Source organism: Carassius auratus, unplaced genomic scaffold (genome assembly GCF_003368295.1).
Source record: "Carassius auratus strain Wakin unplaced genomic scaffold, ASM336829v1 scaf_tig00020146, whole genome shotgun sequence".
Taxonomy (NCBI): domain Eukaryota; kingdom Metazoa; phylum Chordata; class Actinopteri; order Cypriniformes; family Cyprinidae; genus Carassius; species Carassius auratus.
The window spans coordinates 53,785-72,519 of NW_020525008.1; the positions used below are offsets into that span (position 1 = coordinate 53,785).

General features: G+C 35.6%; 2 protein-coding genes across 2 annotated transcripts; one reads left to right on the top strand and one right to left on the bottom strand.

The window, feature by feature from the left end:
* Nucleotides 1-3,451: 3,451 nt before the first annotated feature.
* Nucleotides 3,452-5,609, bottom strand: LOC113076361 (uncharacterized). Its single transcript, XM_026249005.1, has 7 exons — nt 5,483-5,609; nt 5,078-5,150; nt 4,601-4,948; nt 4,156-4,509; nt 3,959-4,066; nt 3,824-3,858; nt 3,452-3,673 (listed from the first exon to the last, which is right to left on the bottom strand). Exons 1-7 carry the CDS (start codon nt 5,489-5,491, stop codon nt 3,548-3,550), a joined length of 1,053 nt encoding a protein of 350 aa, XP_026104790.1. The 5' UTR covers nt 5,492-5,609; the 3' UTR covers nt 3,452-3,547.
* A 6,752-nt stretch (nt 5,610-12,361) lies between these two features.
* LOC113076360 (uncharacterized) lies at nt 12,362-15,370 on the top strand. The gene is made up of 6 exons (XM_026249004.1): nt 12,362-12,415; nt 12,511-12,867; nt 12,963-13,316; nt 13,439-13,549; nt 13,669-13,703; nt 15,191-15,370. Exons 1-6 carry the CDS (start codon nt 12,370-12,372, stop codon nt 15,368-15,370), a joined length of 1,083 nt encoding a protein of 360 aa, XP_026104789.1. The 5' UTR covers nt 12,362-12,369.
* Nucleotides 15,371-18,735: the final 3,365 nt, after the last annotated feature.

Here is an 18,735-nt window from a genome sequence, read left to right on the forward strand (position 1 = left end):
TTGACCTTGGAACCGTATAAGTGGTTTGTCTGCGCTTGGCAATGTTTAGCATCAAAATGTTATGCACAGAATTATATTTAATAAAACTAAATTGAGTATTTGGACCATGTGGCCACTTAATTATGAAGCAAATAAAAAGATAATAAAAATGGACAGAAAAAATTCTCTGTTATTCATATTTTTGCATTATTATTCTGCCTTTCAGTTCATTATTATTAAATATTACTCATATCTGTTAGTTATTCATATCAGGTACTTATGACTCACTGTTTGTCTGTTTATGTACTGAAGCTTCTTCTAAATAATGACATGTGAAATGTTTTATTTAAAATTAGCTTGTTGAACATACTGTATAATAAGTATCAGAATAAAAAAAAACATTGCATGTAATGGAAAAGAGCAGTGAAAATCATTTCCGCTCAGAATGGTGTTTGTGGGCTGTGAATGAGTGTGGGAGGTAAAAATCGAGCAGGGTGGCTAAAAGTACTAAAATATATATATATTGTAGGTCAAATGAGTTGCCTGACAAATAAATTAAATTGATTTATTAATTCATATATGGACAACCCTGCTTATGTAATTCAGCAAACATCTGCCGTTTGTAAGCAATTCAATTGTTAGTAGTTCACACTTTTAGCATATTAGCCTGTTTCTTCCTGCTGCCAAATGCACAACAGGGCTTACATTTTAATGCCCTCAGGATAGTTTTGACACATTTTTTTTCCACCAGAGGGAGTTTATCTGCAACCTCTGTCCATCGTATACTATTTCTATGTTCTCTTGTATTATACACTTGTCAAAAGGTAAATACGCCAAAATACATAAAGCAAAATTATTGCTGTTTAAAGAAGAGGTCCAATTTAGACCAATTAGAAAAAAAACAGCTTTTTAATATTATTTAATGCAAGAGTAAAATGCACATTAACAAACAACATTACCTGCACATAGACAATCATCACAGTCCTCATCTTTTTTATTTGCAAAAGACTGACAATATTATTTTTTAAAGTAACAGAAGACAAATTCCATTTTTAAAAACTGGCTTAATTTAACTATGTGTATATATATGTGTGTGCGTGTCTCAGACAACCACCGGGACAAGGCCACAGGAAGCAGATTATGCTTCTGCACAATCTGACTTTGCTGCAGCCTGGAATTGAACTGCTGTTTTCATCTGGTCAGAGGAGAACTGACCCCCCCAACTGAGGCTGGTTTCGCCCAAGGTTTTTCCTCCATTCTGTCACCGATAGAGTTTTGGTTCCTATATATATATATATATATATATATATATATATATAATATGAAATCTAATGAAATTTCTAATGACATTTTTTTTTTCAAACAAAAATAGGGTGAGCACACTTACATTCTCTTTGTAAATGATTTAAACGTCGACGCCATCGTGTCAAGTGATTAATATGCGCAAGAGAGGGAGAGAGGGCAAGACAACGCTTGTGTTGTTTGAAGACGGTGAGCGTGTAGCCCGGGCTCACTCACTCTCTCTCTCTCTCGCTCTCGCACGCGCCTCTCTCTCTCTCTGCCCTGTTTTACTGACAGGACTTAAAAACACATGCAAATGATGAACTTTCACTCTATGATGATTAAGCTGTGCAATTAATCTGAGAATCACATTCGTCAATGGCTAGGGAGCAGCTGGCCCGTACAGTTAATGAATAACGGATCAACTATGACAGCCTACATCGCACATTCTGCGATGTGACTATCTGGATTCGTACATCGCGATATCGATGCTTAAACGACACATCGTGCAGCCCTAATATATGTAACACATGTGGAATTATATATGGAATTATATACATAACAAAAATATATATTAAGGTTATTTTGATTCATGATCTACAAGGACATGGGTCAAAGGTCAAGATGAGTTATTAGAACAATCTATTACTGAATCAATAAATACATTGTGTCACACTCTATATTCATGAACAGTTTATTAATGTCCTTAGTCATATCTGTGAACAAGCATGTCTATTTCTGGATAGATATAGTATCTAATGAAGTCATGCTACTACATAAAAAGCAGTATTTCTCAAGAATATTACTTCAGTACCACGGACAGGTATTTAACAATTTCAGCACATTTTGTTAATATATTATGTCACTTGCATGACCACTTTTAAACTTTAGAATGTTACAGTAAGACAGAAATGTATGCACCAATATATTACAATATATCTGTGTGCATACAGATGTATATTTATGTATACATATGCAACAATTAAGGTAATGGCAAACATCCAATGGTGTTTAAAGGAACACTCCAACTTTTTGGGACTTTAGCTTATTCACACTATCCCCCGGAGTCAGATAAGTCCATACATACCTTTTTCATTTCTATGCGTTCTGTAAGTGTTATTAGACACACCCACCGCTAGTCTATCTTAGCACAAAGACTGGATGTAAATGGATAATGGTAGCATAGTAATCCCAATAAGTAACAAAATAATGCAAACATTTTCCTATTTACATGTTGTGATCTGTATAGTCACAGCGTGTAAAAATAACGAGGCTATATGAGGCCGAGACCATTTTTAATCATACAAATACTGGGAACTATATTCTCACTAGGCGTAGGAGCACAGCTAACGTTACTTGGGAGGAGTGATTCCCAAAATTCACACATTAAACATTTTTTTTCCAACTTTTTTTTTACATTCACACAAATTAAAGTGTTCCTTTAGAGCAAACACTGATGCCGTAACTTAAAGCATGGGTTTATTGAATTTATCATAGGGATGAAATTCTATTATAGGCTAAAAAGTAAAATTTCACTTCTACATGTTGAGTTAAAAACAAATTACCCTTAACCAAAGATTTTAATGAAATGCTTTATTTGATTATAATAATGATTATAATAATTTGTTACATTTATATAGCGCTTTTCTAGACACTCAAAGCGCTTACATAGACAGGGGGTATCTCCTCATCCACCACCAGTGTGCAGCATCCACCTGGATGATGCGACGGCAGCCATATTGCGCCAGAACGCCCACCACACACCAGCTTACTGGTGGAGAGGAGACAGAGTGATGAAGCCAATCAGCAGATATGGGGATTGTTAGGAGGCCATGATGGTCAGAGGCCAATGGGCGAATTGAGCCAGGATGCCGAGGTCACACCTCTACTCTTTTCGAAAGACATCCTGGGATTTTTAATGACCACAGAGAGTCAGGACCTCGGTTTAACGTCTCATCCGAAGGACGGTGCTCGTTGACAGTATAGTGTCCCCATCACTACACTGGGGCGCTAGGACCCACACAGACCACAGGGTGAGCACCCCCTGCTGGCCTCACTAGCACCTCTTCCAGCAGCAACCTAGTTTTCTCAGGAGGTCTCCCATCCAGGTACTGACCAGGCTCAGCCCTGCTTAGCTTCAGTGGGCAACCAGTCTTGGGCTCCAGGGTGATATGGCTGCCGGCTGTTGATGCAACTTTATTGATTTTTAATTAATCAATAAACAATTTAATTTTAGAGCTTACGAAAAGAGACTTTTAATTTTAGAACTTCTCAATTAAAGTCAAATTTATTGATATATCACATGTGCATATAATGAATTGTCTTGTGATTTTCTTTCTCTGGGTCTTCTAGAGGTGGAGGGCTTTTGTTGAATGCTCAAAGCTGCATAATTCAAAGCATCTGCATCGTCAGCCTGACATAGAACAGTAGTTATGAAACATTCAGTCGAATAGATTGCATAAAAACATACAGTTAAGTGTAATATTTAGATTGGTAGCAGTAATTAAATATTAAAATATTATACAAAAATGTATTGCATAGAAGAAAAAAACATTTAGCTTACCGCAAGTTGACTGTTTTGAGTGTTGTGCATCCCATCTTGAAGAAACAATGTAAACTTGAACATATTACAGTTTCACTGATATTGAACACTGTATTAAAATTTAAAATTGGCCTGTTAACATGAAATAATGCATACCTTTTTTCTGGTACTTGTACAACTGTGCACTCATAATGATAATCACGACCGCAGATAAAGTTACTACAATCAATGCAGCTGTAATCCAGTGTGTCTGAAAGCATTTTTCTGTAGTAATGCAAATAAACAAAAATGTATTTTTAAAATATATAAATGCCATCTCAGTAATTTATTTTCACAGAAACTCAAATGGGGACCTGGCATGTCAGGTTTTCTTGCATCTCCAAACTGTATCTGTCCACATGCAGCCACAGCGCAGTAGTAAATCCCAGCATCAGAGTGATTGAGGTTTCTCTTGGGCAGGCTGTAGATACATTTGTGTGCAGTAGAATTCACATCAGAGCTCCTCTCACATTGAGCGTTCCTGCGCTCCTGAGTGAATATCATTCCTGGAGGAGATTCTCCAGATTCACGTCTGAACCAGTAGACGTTGTGTTCTCCTGCACAGCTCTGAGTGAGGACAGTGCACTGAAGTCCCACTGCAGAGTCTTCTGGATGCACTGGATCTATCACAGCTGTCTGATGGTCAGACTGCATGTTCAGGTGTCTGCCTAAAAAGAAAGCGGATAAATAATATTTAGTTATTTATTTGATTAAAAATAATATATAACATGTAATTAAGCTTGTGATTGTTCATCTTACCTTTTACAATAAGGTCAGTTCCGTCCCCGATTGTAAACTTAAAAAAAAGTTGAATGCAATAGTATGTTGCAGTGTCTGATTCTTCTATGTCTGTGATGCTCAAATTAAAACTGATTTCATCTTTTACAATAAAATAGCGATTATGTTGGTCAAATTCATTTTCAAATGTCTCAGGTAAACCTTTATATGATGAAACGATTGGAAGGGGTTTCTCTCCAACTCTTTGTTTGACCCAAACAGTGCTTCTTCTTTGATCTTTCAGAAAATTGCATGTTAAGTTAACACTGTCTCCAACTTGAACGATCTTCAGATGATTCTTAGCCACAGTGTCTGCATTATCTGAGCTGCCTGAATGAAATCAATATAATAGGAATAGGAGAGAGGATACTTATTTTTGTTTGCTTTTAAGAACAATCATTTAGCAAAGTAAAAACGGGTATGAATTTAGTCTAATTGTATCAAAATATAGTTACTTACACTTTGAAATGTTAATTACTAGGATGAAAAAATGAAGCATTTTGTAGAGCTGGCTACAAACAAACGAAAATCTCTATCATGAGAAATAGAAGGGAGAGAACACATTAAAATAAATAAATAAATAAATAAATAAATAAATAAATAAATAATAATAATAATAATAATAATAATAATAATAATAACTGATCTTTTATTTTCCTTTATTATGCCAAATGCAGAGAAATAATTCTAATAATAATAACTACAACAACATCAGAAATACTAAATTAATCTCAAGGCAGTACTCATTCAATTCAAAACATCCATTATGGTTGTCCATTACTGTTAATAAGCTTGACATACACAAAAATTACTCTACTACTATTCTCTAACAAACAAAACTCTGTTTCAAAACTGTATACTTACAGGCATCATTAAAGATCATAGGGTTTGGTCATATAAACCATCAGACAGGTTTTATGTCCCTCCTCAATAGTGAGACTGAAAGAGAGAACACAAAGAGGTTTGCCTTTATATAGTCTTACACTTCCCTATGCTAAAGAACAACAACTTTACATAATTATATACATGCATGCATGTGTGTGTGTGTGTGTGTATGTGTGTGTGTGTGTACACAAGCACTTATATAAAGAAGTACTTACATAAATAAGCGCATATAAAATAAAGAAAGTACGAAGTTCATGGCCCTAAATTTATTGAATTTTTGCATTGAATTCACAAAACGCACAAAAATGCATTTGTCTTTAAAATGTTACAATACACTGAGGAGATTTTCCTGTAATTGTAATGCTAAATAAATGATGAAATTATAATTGTATACCAGTTCAACATTTATTATTAGATCTTTAATTTTATTTTTAATGTCTATTCATCTGTCTATTCATGTATTAATCATCTGCCACAATAATGATTTCTCTGGAAATACTGTTATGCAATTAATTGACTGACAGCTCTGTTTTGCATTAACCATCAATTCTAAGTATGTGGAACACATTGTCCCTTCAGAAATAAAAAAATATAAGGTCGCTTTGAATGGAAGCATTCTGTGTAGCACTGCTAGCAGAAAAAAAAAAATACTCCTAAGTGATGGAAAGAGCTATGAATATAGTCTCTTCAAAATAGGTCTTGGGTGAAAAGTATGATCAAAGAGTTGGAAGGGAGGTCAATGTTGTGGTCGGAAAGACTGCTTATTGGTGCAAAGTATTTTTAAAAACACAATGTTGTTCTGGGAAATTCACATCAACAAGTTTAAAAGGTACCAGTGGCAGGATGCTGACCATGCTTAGCTTTATCACTGATGCCCAGTTATAATAAATATTGTTTTCAAAACATATCTGACCTACATGTACTATGTTTTTTGTGTACTATAGGGAATTATGCATAATCAGATGCTGTATGCTACTATATTGAAAACTGTCAGACTTATAACATTATAACATTAAAGTTAATAATATCTGTCCAATGGGTTTGTAAGTTTAAGAAACATAAGTGTGAGTTTCGGAACTGCCATTATTATTTGTACACGTAAAGCATTTGAACCCGAGAAATTGAAGACATAAAAAATATAAGAGTTTAAAACCATTGTACCACATCAGAAGTCTCTGCTATCTGACTGATTTTTAATCTGAAATCAAGAGGTCATTTGAGCTACGTTCACCACAAACGTCCACAAGTGACTGCAACGTAACAACATCAAAGTGATAAAAGAATAATGATAATAAAATGCAAAAATCTTGCCTTGATTGATAAAGACTGTGGTGGCAAGTACAACCACAAATCACAAAATCATGTTTAAACAGAACCATCATTTGTCCATATAAGAGGAAGATATGATACTAAACAAGTGTTCCAGTTAGAGGCCACAGTTTATGACATCATTTCCTGTAGAGTGAGTGACAGGAAGAAGCTGCTCAGTACAGACTGAGAACTGCTGTGGTGAACATCAGCGGAGAAACATTTTATCTTAAGCACTGACATAATCGTAAAAAAAATAAAAAAATAAACCTTTATGAACAGTATATAAAATTGTAATTAAGTATTAGAAATACTGGAAATATTAATTTTGATGAACATTTTCAAAATACATACACATACAGTGCATATTTACCCAATCTACCTGTATATATATATATATATATATATATATATATATATATATATATATATATATATATATATACAGTACAGACCAAAAGTTTGGACACACCTTCTCTTTCAAAGAATTTTCTTTATTTTCATGACTATGAAAATTGTAGAGTGACACTGAAGGCATCAAGGGCTATTTGACCAAGAAGGAGAGTGATGACCTGGCCTCCACAGTCACCGGACCTGAACCCAATCGAGATGGTTTAGGGGTGAGCTGGACCGCAGACAGAAGGCAAAAGGGCCAACAAGTGCTAAGCATCTCTCGGGGAACTCCTTCAAGACTGTTGGAAGACCATCTCAGGTGACTACCTCTTGAAGCTCATCAAGAGAATGCCAAGAGTGTGTAAAGCAGTAATCAAAGCAAAAGGTGGCTACTTTGAAGAACCTACAATATGACATATTTTAAGTTGTTTCACACTTTTTTGTTATGTATATAATTCCATATATAATTCCACATGTGTTAATTCATAGTTTTGATGCCTTCAGTGTGAATCTACAATTTTCATAGTCATGAAAATAAAGAAAACTCTTTTGGTCTGTACTGTATATATATATATATATATATATATATATATATATATATATATATATATATATATATATATATATATATATATATATATATATATATATATAATATGTACATATACATATACATAAATAAGTACAGATAATGTTTGTTTGCACCTCTGTGCATACTTTTGCAAGCATGATTTGCATACATCAATGTTTGATCATTTTCCAACCACAGGACTGACCCACTGGTGTGTTTTCACACCCTTCTCTGAATCAAAACCACACATGCACCATTGTTAAAAAAAAAAAAAGTTGCCTCCATTATGGAAGTCAAAAATAACCCTTCCATGTGAACATATTTATCATAACCTACTCCCTGGTTTTATGTCTAGTGGAAACATGCAGCAAAATCTTTTGAATGATTCACAAAAGTGACCTGTATAAAAATGGGTTCTCCAGCTTAAGATTGTATATACTTTAATTATTAGTATAAACAACTACTACCACAACAACAATTATCAGGCTCAGCTTTTACATGTTGAGAGCCACTTGACACCTTAGAGCTGGGGCCGGGCCTGCTTATGCACTTGAGAATATGTGTAGCTCTTATACTGCAACCATCCTTCAGACACACAAAATAATATACCTTGCCAAGACTGACAAAAGCTTGTATGAAAAATTTGAATTCCGTGATTCTTTCCATGCCATTTAGGTTCAAGAGATTGGCTCAAAATAAACTGAATGCCCTTGAGCAAAAACTCACCCAGTGACAGTCAATGATCTATCCTTTTTAGTAAATAAATTCCATAAAAACTATGCTAAGGAAATATAAATGGACTAGAAGTATTTAAAAGAAACAAATATGAAATTAGTGTGATTTACTTTAACTTTATTTGAAACAAAAATGTATAAAATAATTTTAATCACATTAATATATGTTACATATTCAAAGATTTAGAAATTAGTATTTAAGTATATTGTAGATTGCCCTTTTATACAAATTTGTATGGCAGTAAGATTCGGTGCATTGATCCTTTACATTTGCAATAACATGCAGGTGATCAGCAGATGTCCTCGGTGTGTGTATTTGGAATCAGTTTGCAAAGTAAATTAATTTGAATAAAAGGTTTTATTTCTCCAATAGCAATGTGCGTATATATAAATTTAGCAAACTAAAGTAAGCAATACATTATTATTAAGCAATTAATAATAAGCTTGATGCTACCAGCGCACAGATAAACTCATGAAAATAGAAAGAGAGATAGAGACGAACAAGTGACTGAGGGACCTCCTGACCCCCTTTGTGACCAAAATATTACCGCCATAGGGCCCTATTTTAACGATCTAAATGCAAATTGTAAAGCGCACGGCGCAGGTGCACTCAGGGCGTGTCCAAATCCACTTTTGCTATTTTAACGACGAATTTGTTGGCAGAAAAACTTAACGCTGCTCAAGCAAAGAAACCGATCTGCTCGTGTACGAAGTTAAAGCGCGCGAGCAGATCATCTACAGGACAAGTGTGTGTATTGTACGATTGTTCATTTAATTAGCCAATTTTATTTATTATACGTAGTAATAGGCTGAATTGCAAACAGGTAGCCTAATTCTAATATAGACTACGCAATGACTATCCATTACATTTTTATATTTATGTAGCCTACACAATAATATTATTTTACACTGTAATTCTTTAGTTTTTAACATTTATCATGTTTGTGTGATGCGTAAATCACTGTGTGTGATAAGCAAAGTCAACGCGAACTGTGGACCCGCCCAGAGGCGCATTTTCTACCAATGCGCTCTTTAAATATAAATATATATATATATATATATATATATATATATATATATATATATATATATATATATATATATATATATATAGACTTTAGACCAGCTTTGAGCTGGTCTATGGCGCAGTCTATTTTCAGCTCCTTAAAATAGCAATGTGCCAGCAATGCCCCTGAACACACCTCTTTTTTAGACCAGCACACCCATGGGTGCACAAATGGCCACAAATGCATTTGCAAATTAAACGACGTGGCGCTGGACGGGAAAATGCAAACAGCGCCAGACTGAAACTAGCAAACACACTTGCGCTGCCTCAATCTCCTCAATCTCAATCAGTTTAATGCCGGATTCGCACAAGGATTATTCTTGAAAGATGGAGCAGTTCCCTCTTTGTCTGGAGAAGGCGCTGTTTATGGACCACAACCGGTAAGTGTATTTTATTATTTAAGTTGGTGCGTTTAACAGTTTCTTGTAACTTATTACACAAAGGGCAATGCTATTTAGCTTTGTTAACTAGATGTTAAGGCTGTGCAAAAAAACAAATGCGATTTTCATGCGCATCTCGTCAGTAAAAACGCTCCTGTGATTATAAGTACATCTCCAGCACATGCTACCGCCCACTTGCTTCTCAAAACGAGTCCAATTGCATTACCAGGAGGGCAGCATGCTCTAATCTGCTGTCGAATCACAACACAGGAACCGCTGGCCCAATCAGAACTCGTTACGTATTTCTGAAGGAGGGACTTCATAGAACAAGGAAGTCATCAGCACGTTTTTATGACAGTGAAAACAGCTGTATACAGATAGGTGAATTGTGTGAAAAATACTGTTTTTTTACACGCGAAACATGAACACATGTTATATTGCACACTGTAAACACAATTAAAGCTTCAAAAAAGTGCAAAAAATGGGACCTTTAATGAGCTTTTTAAGTGTTTGCCCTGACAAACAGATGGATTTGCTTGTACAGAGAGAACACAGAGAGTTTTGATGTTGGGCCAAATTTTGTGGTTCCTGTGGCTCAGTGGCAGAGCGTTGCTTTACCAGTATGAAAGGTTGTGGGTACAAGTCCTATGGAGCACTCCGGTAAAAAGCTAATCATAGCCTGAATGCACTGTAAGTCATTTTGGATAAATGCATCTGCTAAATGTAAATTACTGTTTTTGGAACGTGAGGACATTTCTCTCTCTCTCTCTCTCTCTCTCTCTCTCTCTCTCTCTCTTTCCGTACATTAGCTAATTGTTAATGTTAGTTTTGGTTTGTCTTTACATTGTGAGCTGGACTGAATTTTTGTGACTATGTTGTAGTTGTTAAATTAGCATTTTACTGTTAATTTTATGTATCATAATTTCCTAGGAATTACATGAGCCAGTTCACACTGTGATAGGCCATGCACTTGTACTACTCAGATGATATGCCCATTTTAAGATTCTTGGCTGTAACACTGTTCGTAGTCACGGGAAGAAGGAGGTGGGAACCGGCGAACATTTAAATAAAACATTAATAATAAAATAAACATAAAACAGCGTGACAGCCCCTCGTGAATAACTGTCGTGCACAAACAGAAACAAAACACAAAATAAAATCCAGGCCTGGTCCTCTCCCGTCCAGCACTGTTGACACTCCTCCTTTTATCCCTCCAAAACACCTCTGTGGGACTCGAGACCAGTGAGTGGGGCAGGTCTCACACATTCTCATTAACTCCACCAGCCTCGCTCCATTCCTATGTTACTTGCAGTGTGTTTTGAGAGACTATTGTGTTTGGATAATAAAGTAAAATAGTATCTCTGCATTGAAGCCCAAAAGTCAAATTTTGTATCAAATCCTTGAATTGTTCTCCAAAGACCAGGTCAGCTTTAAGGAAGATGTGGATGTGTCTCCTTCAACAGACTATTGTTGATACTTTCATTTGGGAATAAATGTAACAAAAATTGCAAAATGAAACCATTCAAAATGAAATTAAGCTAAAATAAGTCACACTGAACACACTAAGTACAGTAGATCTAATTGGCAGCTGACATTTTTTGCAATTGTGTTTCTCATGTCTTCGCCATACTAGTCTGTAATGAGATTTTATTAAGGGAATTTAGTTCCGCCCTTTTTTCTAAAACAACCAGTCAAATTTCAAAGTGTCAGTGTTTGATCTTTAAACACTGCCGTATATATAAAGAGGAAGCAGCCTGAAATAAGACATACACTTTCAGCCAAATAACCAGGGACTTTTATATCTTTTAAATACATATTTTAATTGTACTGCGTGATAGTAATCTAAGCTGAACATACTGGATCTGTTTTACCTCAATCGTTATTAGAGGACTGTAATATACAATTCACATCTTTTTATTAAGGTTGTAAGTAATCCCTTTAAACATTTAAGATCTTTACCATATTAAGGATAGCAAAACTATGTGTAACTGTATGTATGTATGTATGTATATATATATATATATATATATATATATATATATATATATATATATATATATATATATATATATATATATATATATATATGTATATATATATATATATATGTATATATATATATATATATATATATATATATATATATATATATATATATATATATATATATATATATATATATATATATGTGTGTGTGTGTGTGTGTGTGTGTGTGTGTGTGAGAGAGAGTACTTTTATTAACAAAATGATTGAGCTCTTTTATCTTAGATTTAAATATTAACAGAGTCAGTATGTTTAAATTGTTAGTGATCTAAAGGTTATTAATTTTGTCCACTTAAACACACTTGTATGTACCAGACTTCTCTATTAATTTGTGCTTATTTCTCTTTTAGATTAAGTACAGGTGCTGCAAAATGAAGTTTAGAGTTTTGTCTACCCTTTTTCTCCTCACATTTGCAAGTAAGTTTAAAATTGTATTTTAATTGCCCATTTTATTTCACATTTATGTTTGTAACCATGTTACCATTTGTTACCATTTCCACTTTTGCTTTTAGATGTTACATGTGAAAGTGATGATTTTATTCATCAACATCCGTTGCTAGTTGCTGAATTTGGAAGCAATGTGATTTTACCCTGCTCTCACTCAGATGACTTTATAAACTCTGTTTCGTGGTATAAACATTCTTTTGGCAAGAAACCACTTCTCGTAGCATATTCAGAACACGGCTCTGGAAGTGTTAAATATCAAAATGGCTTCAACAATTCAAATAAATATCGTATCAGAACTGGAAATGGCTCTTTTAATTTGACCATCATACACTTGGAAGAATATGATTTTGCAACCTACTATTGTGCTGTGAGATTTTTGAACATTGTTAAATTTGGAGAAGGGTTGATTCTTCTACATAAAGGTGAGTTTATGACAATATACTGAGCTTCACCCACAATCTGACTTTACATATATGTGTTGTTTTAATGTATTTACAGAATGTTACATTTCTTTCAGAGAGTGATGGAATAAGAAGTACCACAGTTCTCCAGTGGCCAGTATCTGACAGACTTCATCCAGGAGATTCAGTGACTCTGCAGTGTTCGGTCATCAGTCAGATCTGTGCAGGAGAATACAGCGTTTACTGGTTCAGACATTCATCAGAACAATCTCATACAGGACTCATTTACACTCGTGATAACAGGAGTGATCAGTGTATGGAGAGATCAGAGAAAGGCTCTTCTACCCAGAGCTGTGTCTATAGTCTCTCTCAGACTGAACTCAGATCATCTGATGCTGGGATTTATTACTGCGCTGTTGCCACGTGTGGGAAGATACACTTTGGAAATGGAACTAAGTTGATTATTGAAGGTAACATTTGATTTGCTAGAAATTATTTTAGTACCACAATGATTTTGGTCATAAGTTGAATGTGATGTATTTTATGTATTTATTGTAGCACATTAAATCTCACATCTATGTGACTATTTCAGATTTACAGTTCACATGGAACCCAATTACTGTAATTCTGGCAACACTGAACATCATGACCATGATTGTGATTACAATTCTGCTGACAGTGATTCAAAAGATCCACATTAGAGGTATTGTTGTGCTTCTTTGTCTGTACGTTTACTGTACATCAACTAGCTTCATGTTTTTATAAGAGCCACATATATCATCATCATATTTTAACCATAAATTTTGATTTGCATTAATCCAGATACCTTGAATCATCCCAGAAAACAATGGAAGCAGGTAATTACTTTCTTTTCTCATAGTTTAAATACAGAACGTGATTAAAATAATATAATAAAACATTATAAAACTATTGGCTGAATTAACTTTACACAAAACTGTGACATTGTATAGTAGATTATATAGCAGATTTGTATCAGAATTCCAAATTATGTTTTTATTTCCAATTTTTCTCTTGGCAGATCGTGGATACTGATACTTTAAACCCAGAAGAGACACGAGTCCTTTATACCCAGTCCATCAAGCACTAGCTGACGGTAATGATGGCTGAAAACATTATTACCGCATATTTGTTGAGGACTGATGATTATGTTGGCGAACATGATTTTTTTCTAATGACTGTAATATTCATAATATGTGTACAAGTCCACATTTTAATGTTGCGTTGGATAACAGCATCTGTTAAATAATCATGAAAATGGTGTTTGACTGGTTAAGTTCTGTTATTGTTCTCTTGCTTTTTAAGTATTTAATTTTTGGATATAAAAACCAAGAATGTGGTAGAATAAAATAATATCTCTTTACTGTCTTTCTGCAATCTCTGTCAAGACTCCATAATAGGAATATTTAATTGCTCAGAGTTTACTCTTTCATTCTAGTTGTGATTCTCATGTATTTCTCATTTTAGTATTAACGGTGTCTCAGATATTTCTCCTAAAAATCCTTAAGATAAATAAAGTAAACATAACTGATACATGATACAAATCTGAAAGAAATTAGTCCAAAATGAGAATGGACTGTGTGAAATATGGGAGATCTCTTTATTGTTTTGCTGTAATTTCTTTCAAGACCCCATTATAAAAATGTTTTACAGTTTGCGCTCTCTTTTTTTCTTGATTATTTTGGGTTTTTTACCTTTAATTGTCAGGACAATAGGAAAAGAGTTATGAAACTACTGGACCGGTGAGAAGGAAACAGGAGCAGGAAAGCACCTTTAGCTGGGACTTTAGCTGTCTGAGATGCACTTGTGCTTTCACATATGTGCTGCCCACAAGGCTATGACTCTTGACAGGTTACTCTGCTCAGGATACTAAGGGCTGATCCTTTTATATGTCTCAATGAGATAATCAGATTTTTCTTAAGATGTCTTCAATTTTATTTTAGGAGAAGTGTGACTGCACCATTAATAATAATTGCTGTTAATAGTATTCATCGTCTGGCAGACTACTATGGAAGCATATGGGTTTGCAATATTCAATTTGGAATGTAATATGCAAAATAACGATGCAATATGTAAAATGGCAATGCATTTCTGTATTTACATTTACGTTTTCCAATACTTATCCAAAGAGACAGAACTATTTGCACTGTATTTATCAGTGGGACAATATTCATACAATACTACAACCTAGAAATAATTTGCAGGTCTCAGCAGCACGAATTATGTGCCCAGCTACATCTGATTCAAATATTATGCTAATTAACATGAGCGGTGGTTTCAGACATTACAATGCTTCACTCGCACTGACTCTTATTCTGTTTGAAAGAATGAAAAGGCAGAGCTGAAGGTGGAGGGATTCAACCAATCAGATGAAAGCAGCGTTTCAGCTCTGTCCACAAGTGCAAATATTGAAGCCATAAACCGAAATGATCAAAATGTACACGGACCATCTGTCCTGTCCATGTTCTCTCACTTGAATCGTCTTCTTGAGTCTCGAGTCTCTTGACCTTCTGCAAGCCCCGCCTTGTTCACGCAGTGATTGACATGGCGGGAGGGGCGGACACGTGATCGGCTCAGAATGCATTTTCAATGTGCACATTGAATTTTGCTCATTTCATTGCGGGAAATTTAATGAAAATGCAATCGTAAGTGTCCTGACTGTGAGTGTTAATGCAATTAAGAAAAATAGCATTTGAATGATAATTTTGCCACAGTTTTTGCTTGAACATGTTATACATATCTAATCCCTTCTGTAATACATTTTCATTTAATTTTGCAACGTATAAACCGTTAAATTAGTGTTCATTTTACATATTAAAACTAGTGTGTGAAATGGCAAATGAAAATTATGTAATTTAATTTTCTTTTTAATTTTGCACCATACCTTGCACAAATGTATTGGAAAATGCAAATGTAAATACAGAAATGCATTGCCATTTTACATATGCATCGTCATTTTGCATATTACATTCCAAATTGAATATTGCTACCCATATGCTTCCATAGACTACGTCTTGTATTATTTTTTTCTTCTGAAAAAGCTTGTCATATGCGCACAAACTGACAGTCACCACTTATAAGCTACTACTAAATATTATAGAAACGTAATTTTCTGTAAAGTTGCTTTGTAACGATTTTGTATTGTTAAAAAAGCTATAAAAATAAACTTGAATTGAATTGAATTGAATATGATATATTAAATACTAAAATTATGTAATTTAAACAGTATTTAAAGGTGCAGTAGGAGTTCTTGGAAAATGCTAACTTTAGCCTGCTAGCACAGAAAGCGAATGTCCCACCCTTTATTGTGCAATTAAACATGGTCTACAACAAAACAACTTCAAATATGACAGTCCATGTATTGTGTTTTACTGAAATGGTATTGATAAATGACATTATAGATATCCAGAGGGGAGACAAAATAAAATAAAAAGAGATCTCTTTAACATCCCAAATATTTCTGGTAGACAGAGGTTACTTCAACATCAAATGGAAACTTCCCCAAAAAAGAAAAATCAAAGTGAGATCTCTTTAACATCTAAAATATTTATCTTAGGTTAAGATTGAGATTGAGAATGCTTCTCAAGCTTGTCACATTTGTCACAACACTCTCACATTTGTCTCCTTTAAAGTTTTAGTAGAGATCTCAATAACATAATGCATTGTGCTCAGGTTTTCTCTTATGCTAAAAAATCTCCTTTAAAGACAGATATAAATCTATTTACAAAGTGTGCACCAAGTCAAGTACTTGAAAGGCTCTAAATAAAGGAGAAAAACAAATAAATTCGGAGTTTAAGATGAATCACATAGAAATAAGGATAATGTTACTTTTTATATGATTATGTTTATTTGCTTAGACACACTTTGTTGGAAATAGTAATAGCAAAGCTGATTTACAGAAAAAAGTAACCCTGGAGCTTATCTTTACTGAAAGGCAAATAAATGGCCTATGTCTTGATTATTAATTGACTAATTTATTATTAATACATATTATATGTGTTGCTCCCTTGGACAATAACGACAACATAATTGCTTTTCTGTAGATTTATTTGCTCGGTTGTTTTTCCTTTGTGCTTTCTGCAACAGATTTGAGTTGCAAGCTTTAACAAGAACATGTCTATGCTGCCCTTATTCTCTAACCTTTTTACCTACATGTCTTTCTTCACACAGCGCCCCCAACAGTATACATCTTTTTTCTGACATATTGTTACTGCAATGAGCTACAAAAATTTTTTTTGAAACCAATTAAATAATTTTTTGAGTTCATTACAACCCTCCCCTAAAAATAAATACAAATAAAATGTTTAAAAATATGTCTTTATTTATTTATATTTTAACTATTTCTGGGTAAATATTTAAATGTAAGTTCCCTTTCATCCGGTCAATCTTTGATGCCTTGTCGGTGACTGACCCAAAATGGGTATCGCTTCGATAGACCAATCTAATTTGAGTGTAAACTAAACAAGCCAATGCACATTGGCATGCAATTATTGGATGTAGCTGCCGCTGATCACTGCGTGAGTATAAGAAGGCAGCAGGTGCAATGCATACCAGCTTTTCGCCTCAGAGCTGAGCGACAGTATCGTTCTGCTTACCTCAACTGTGTCTGTGGTGAACTGCGGGTTTGGCACGCTCTCGGAAGCTTTGTGTGTTGGCGAGACGGCGCTTCAGCGGCGGTCATTCCTGTGTCAAGTTGATTCCACACTTTAGGCCGCACTACCCAGCACCTCTGATCCAGTGGAGGAACCCACGGAATGCCCACGGTAGATCTTTCGGGCCTGTAGACACTCGGATAGATAGTGGATGCCATAGCCCTGGCTTATCAGGCTCAGGGTGTGCCTTGTTCGTTCAGGTTGCAAGCTCACTCAACTAGAAGTGTTTCATCCTCCTGGGCGGCTGGCTCTTGGCGCCTTGCTGACAGATATTTGTAGAGCTGCGGGCTGGGCAAGCCCTAACACGTTCGCTAGGTTCTATAGCCTTCATGTAGAGCCGGTTTTCCTCCTGTGTTCTCACAGTCAAATGGGTATTGGCACCTTGAGAGGCCCCGATTATTGTCTGCTTGCTTAAACTGCCCCAGAGTGTCCCGTACTGTAGACCCTGTTGAGATCCTCCACCACCCTAGGCAGCTGGACGTGGTGGAATGTCAGCGCCAGGCCTTTATGATGAATCCGTGAAGAACCATGGAAGGCTGTGTTCCATATTGAGACCTAAATGGTACTCGTATGTGTATAGTCCACGCTAAAGCCTTGGAGCCCATGTTTCCCCGGCAGACTTCTTCCTTCCCAAGAGAGTTTTAATCACCTCGAAATTCTCCAAACACTCCTAAATGGATGCTATATGTGTATTTGCCCCTGAGACCTCCTACGGGAGGGATGGGGCTTCCGCAGCATGACTGTTCCAAGCGGAATGGCTATGTTTTCCCAGTGTTATCCAGTCTCACCCAGTGAGGCAGTGCTTTGACAATGGTGGGTGGAACTATTGTTCCGAGCCCCGGCCTACACCTAATAGGGGTACAGGCGGCTGGCACAGGGCACTGGAAGGGGCAGCACCCATGGCGCTTTGGTAGTTCCCATTTTGCATCAGTCACCAACATGGCGTCGAGAGTGACCGACTGAAAGGGAATGTCTTGGTTACTTATGGTAACCCTCGTTCCCTGATGGAGGGAACGGAGATGCCACGTCCCGTCGCCATGGTTGCTGTACCGCCACTGAGCTGCCGGGTCTCTGGCTCGGCTCCTCAGCGAAAACCTGTTATGGATTGCACCTGCTGCCTTCTTATAATCACACAGTGATCAGCGGCATCTGGACGCAATAATTGCATGCCAATGTGCATTGGCTCGTTTAGTTTACACTCTAAGTAGTTTGGTCTATC

Coding starts and splice junctions, on each gene's coding strand:
- LOC113076361 (XM_026249005.1), bottom strand. Junction 4,067..4,155: donor AAGAAAACCTGACATGCCAG/GTCCCCATTTGA, acceptor GCATTACTACAG/AAAAATGCTTTCAGACACAC. Junction 3,859..3,958: donor GTACAAGTACCAGAAAAAAG/GTATGCATTATT, acceptor TGTTTCTTCAAG/ATGGGATGCACAACACTCAA.
- LOC113076360 (XM_026249004.1), top strand. CDS start 12,370: ATGAAGTTTAGAGTTTTGTCTACCCTTTTTCTCCTCACATTTGCAA. Junction 13,317..13,438: donor AACTAAGTTGATTATTGAAG/GTAACATTTGAT, acceptor TGACTATTTCAG/ATTTACAGTTCACATGGAAC. Junction 13,704..15,190: donor CCAGAAAACAATGGAAGCAG/GTAATTACTTTC, acceptor TCTGTTTGAAAG/AATGAAAAGGCAGAGCTGAA.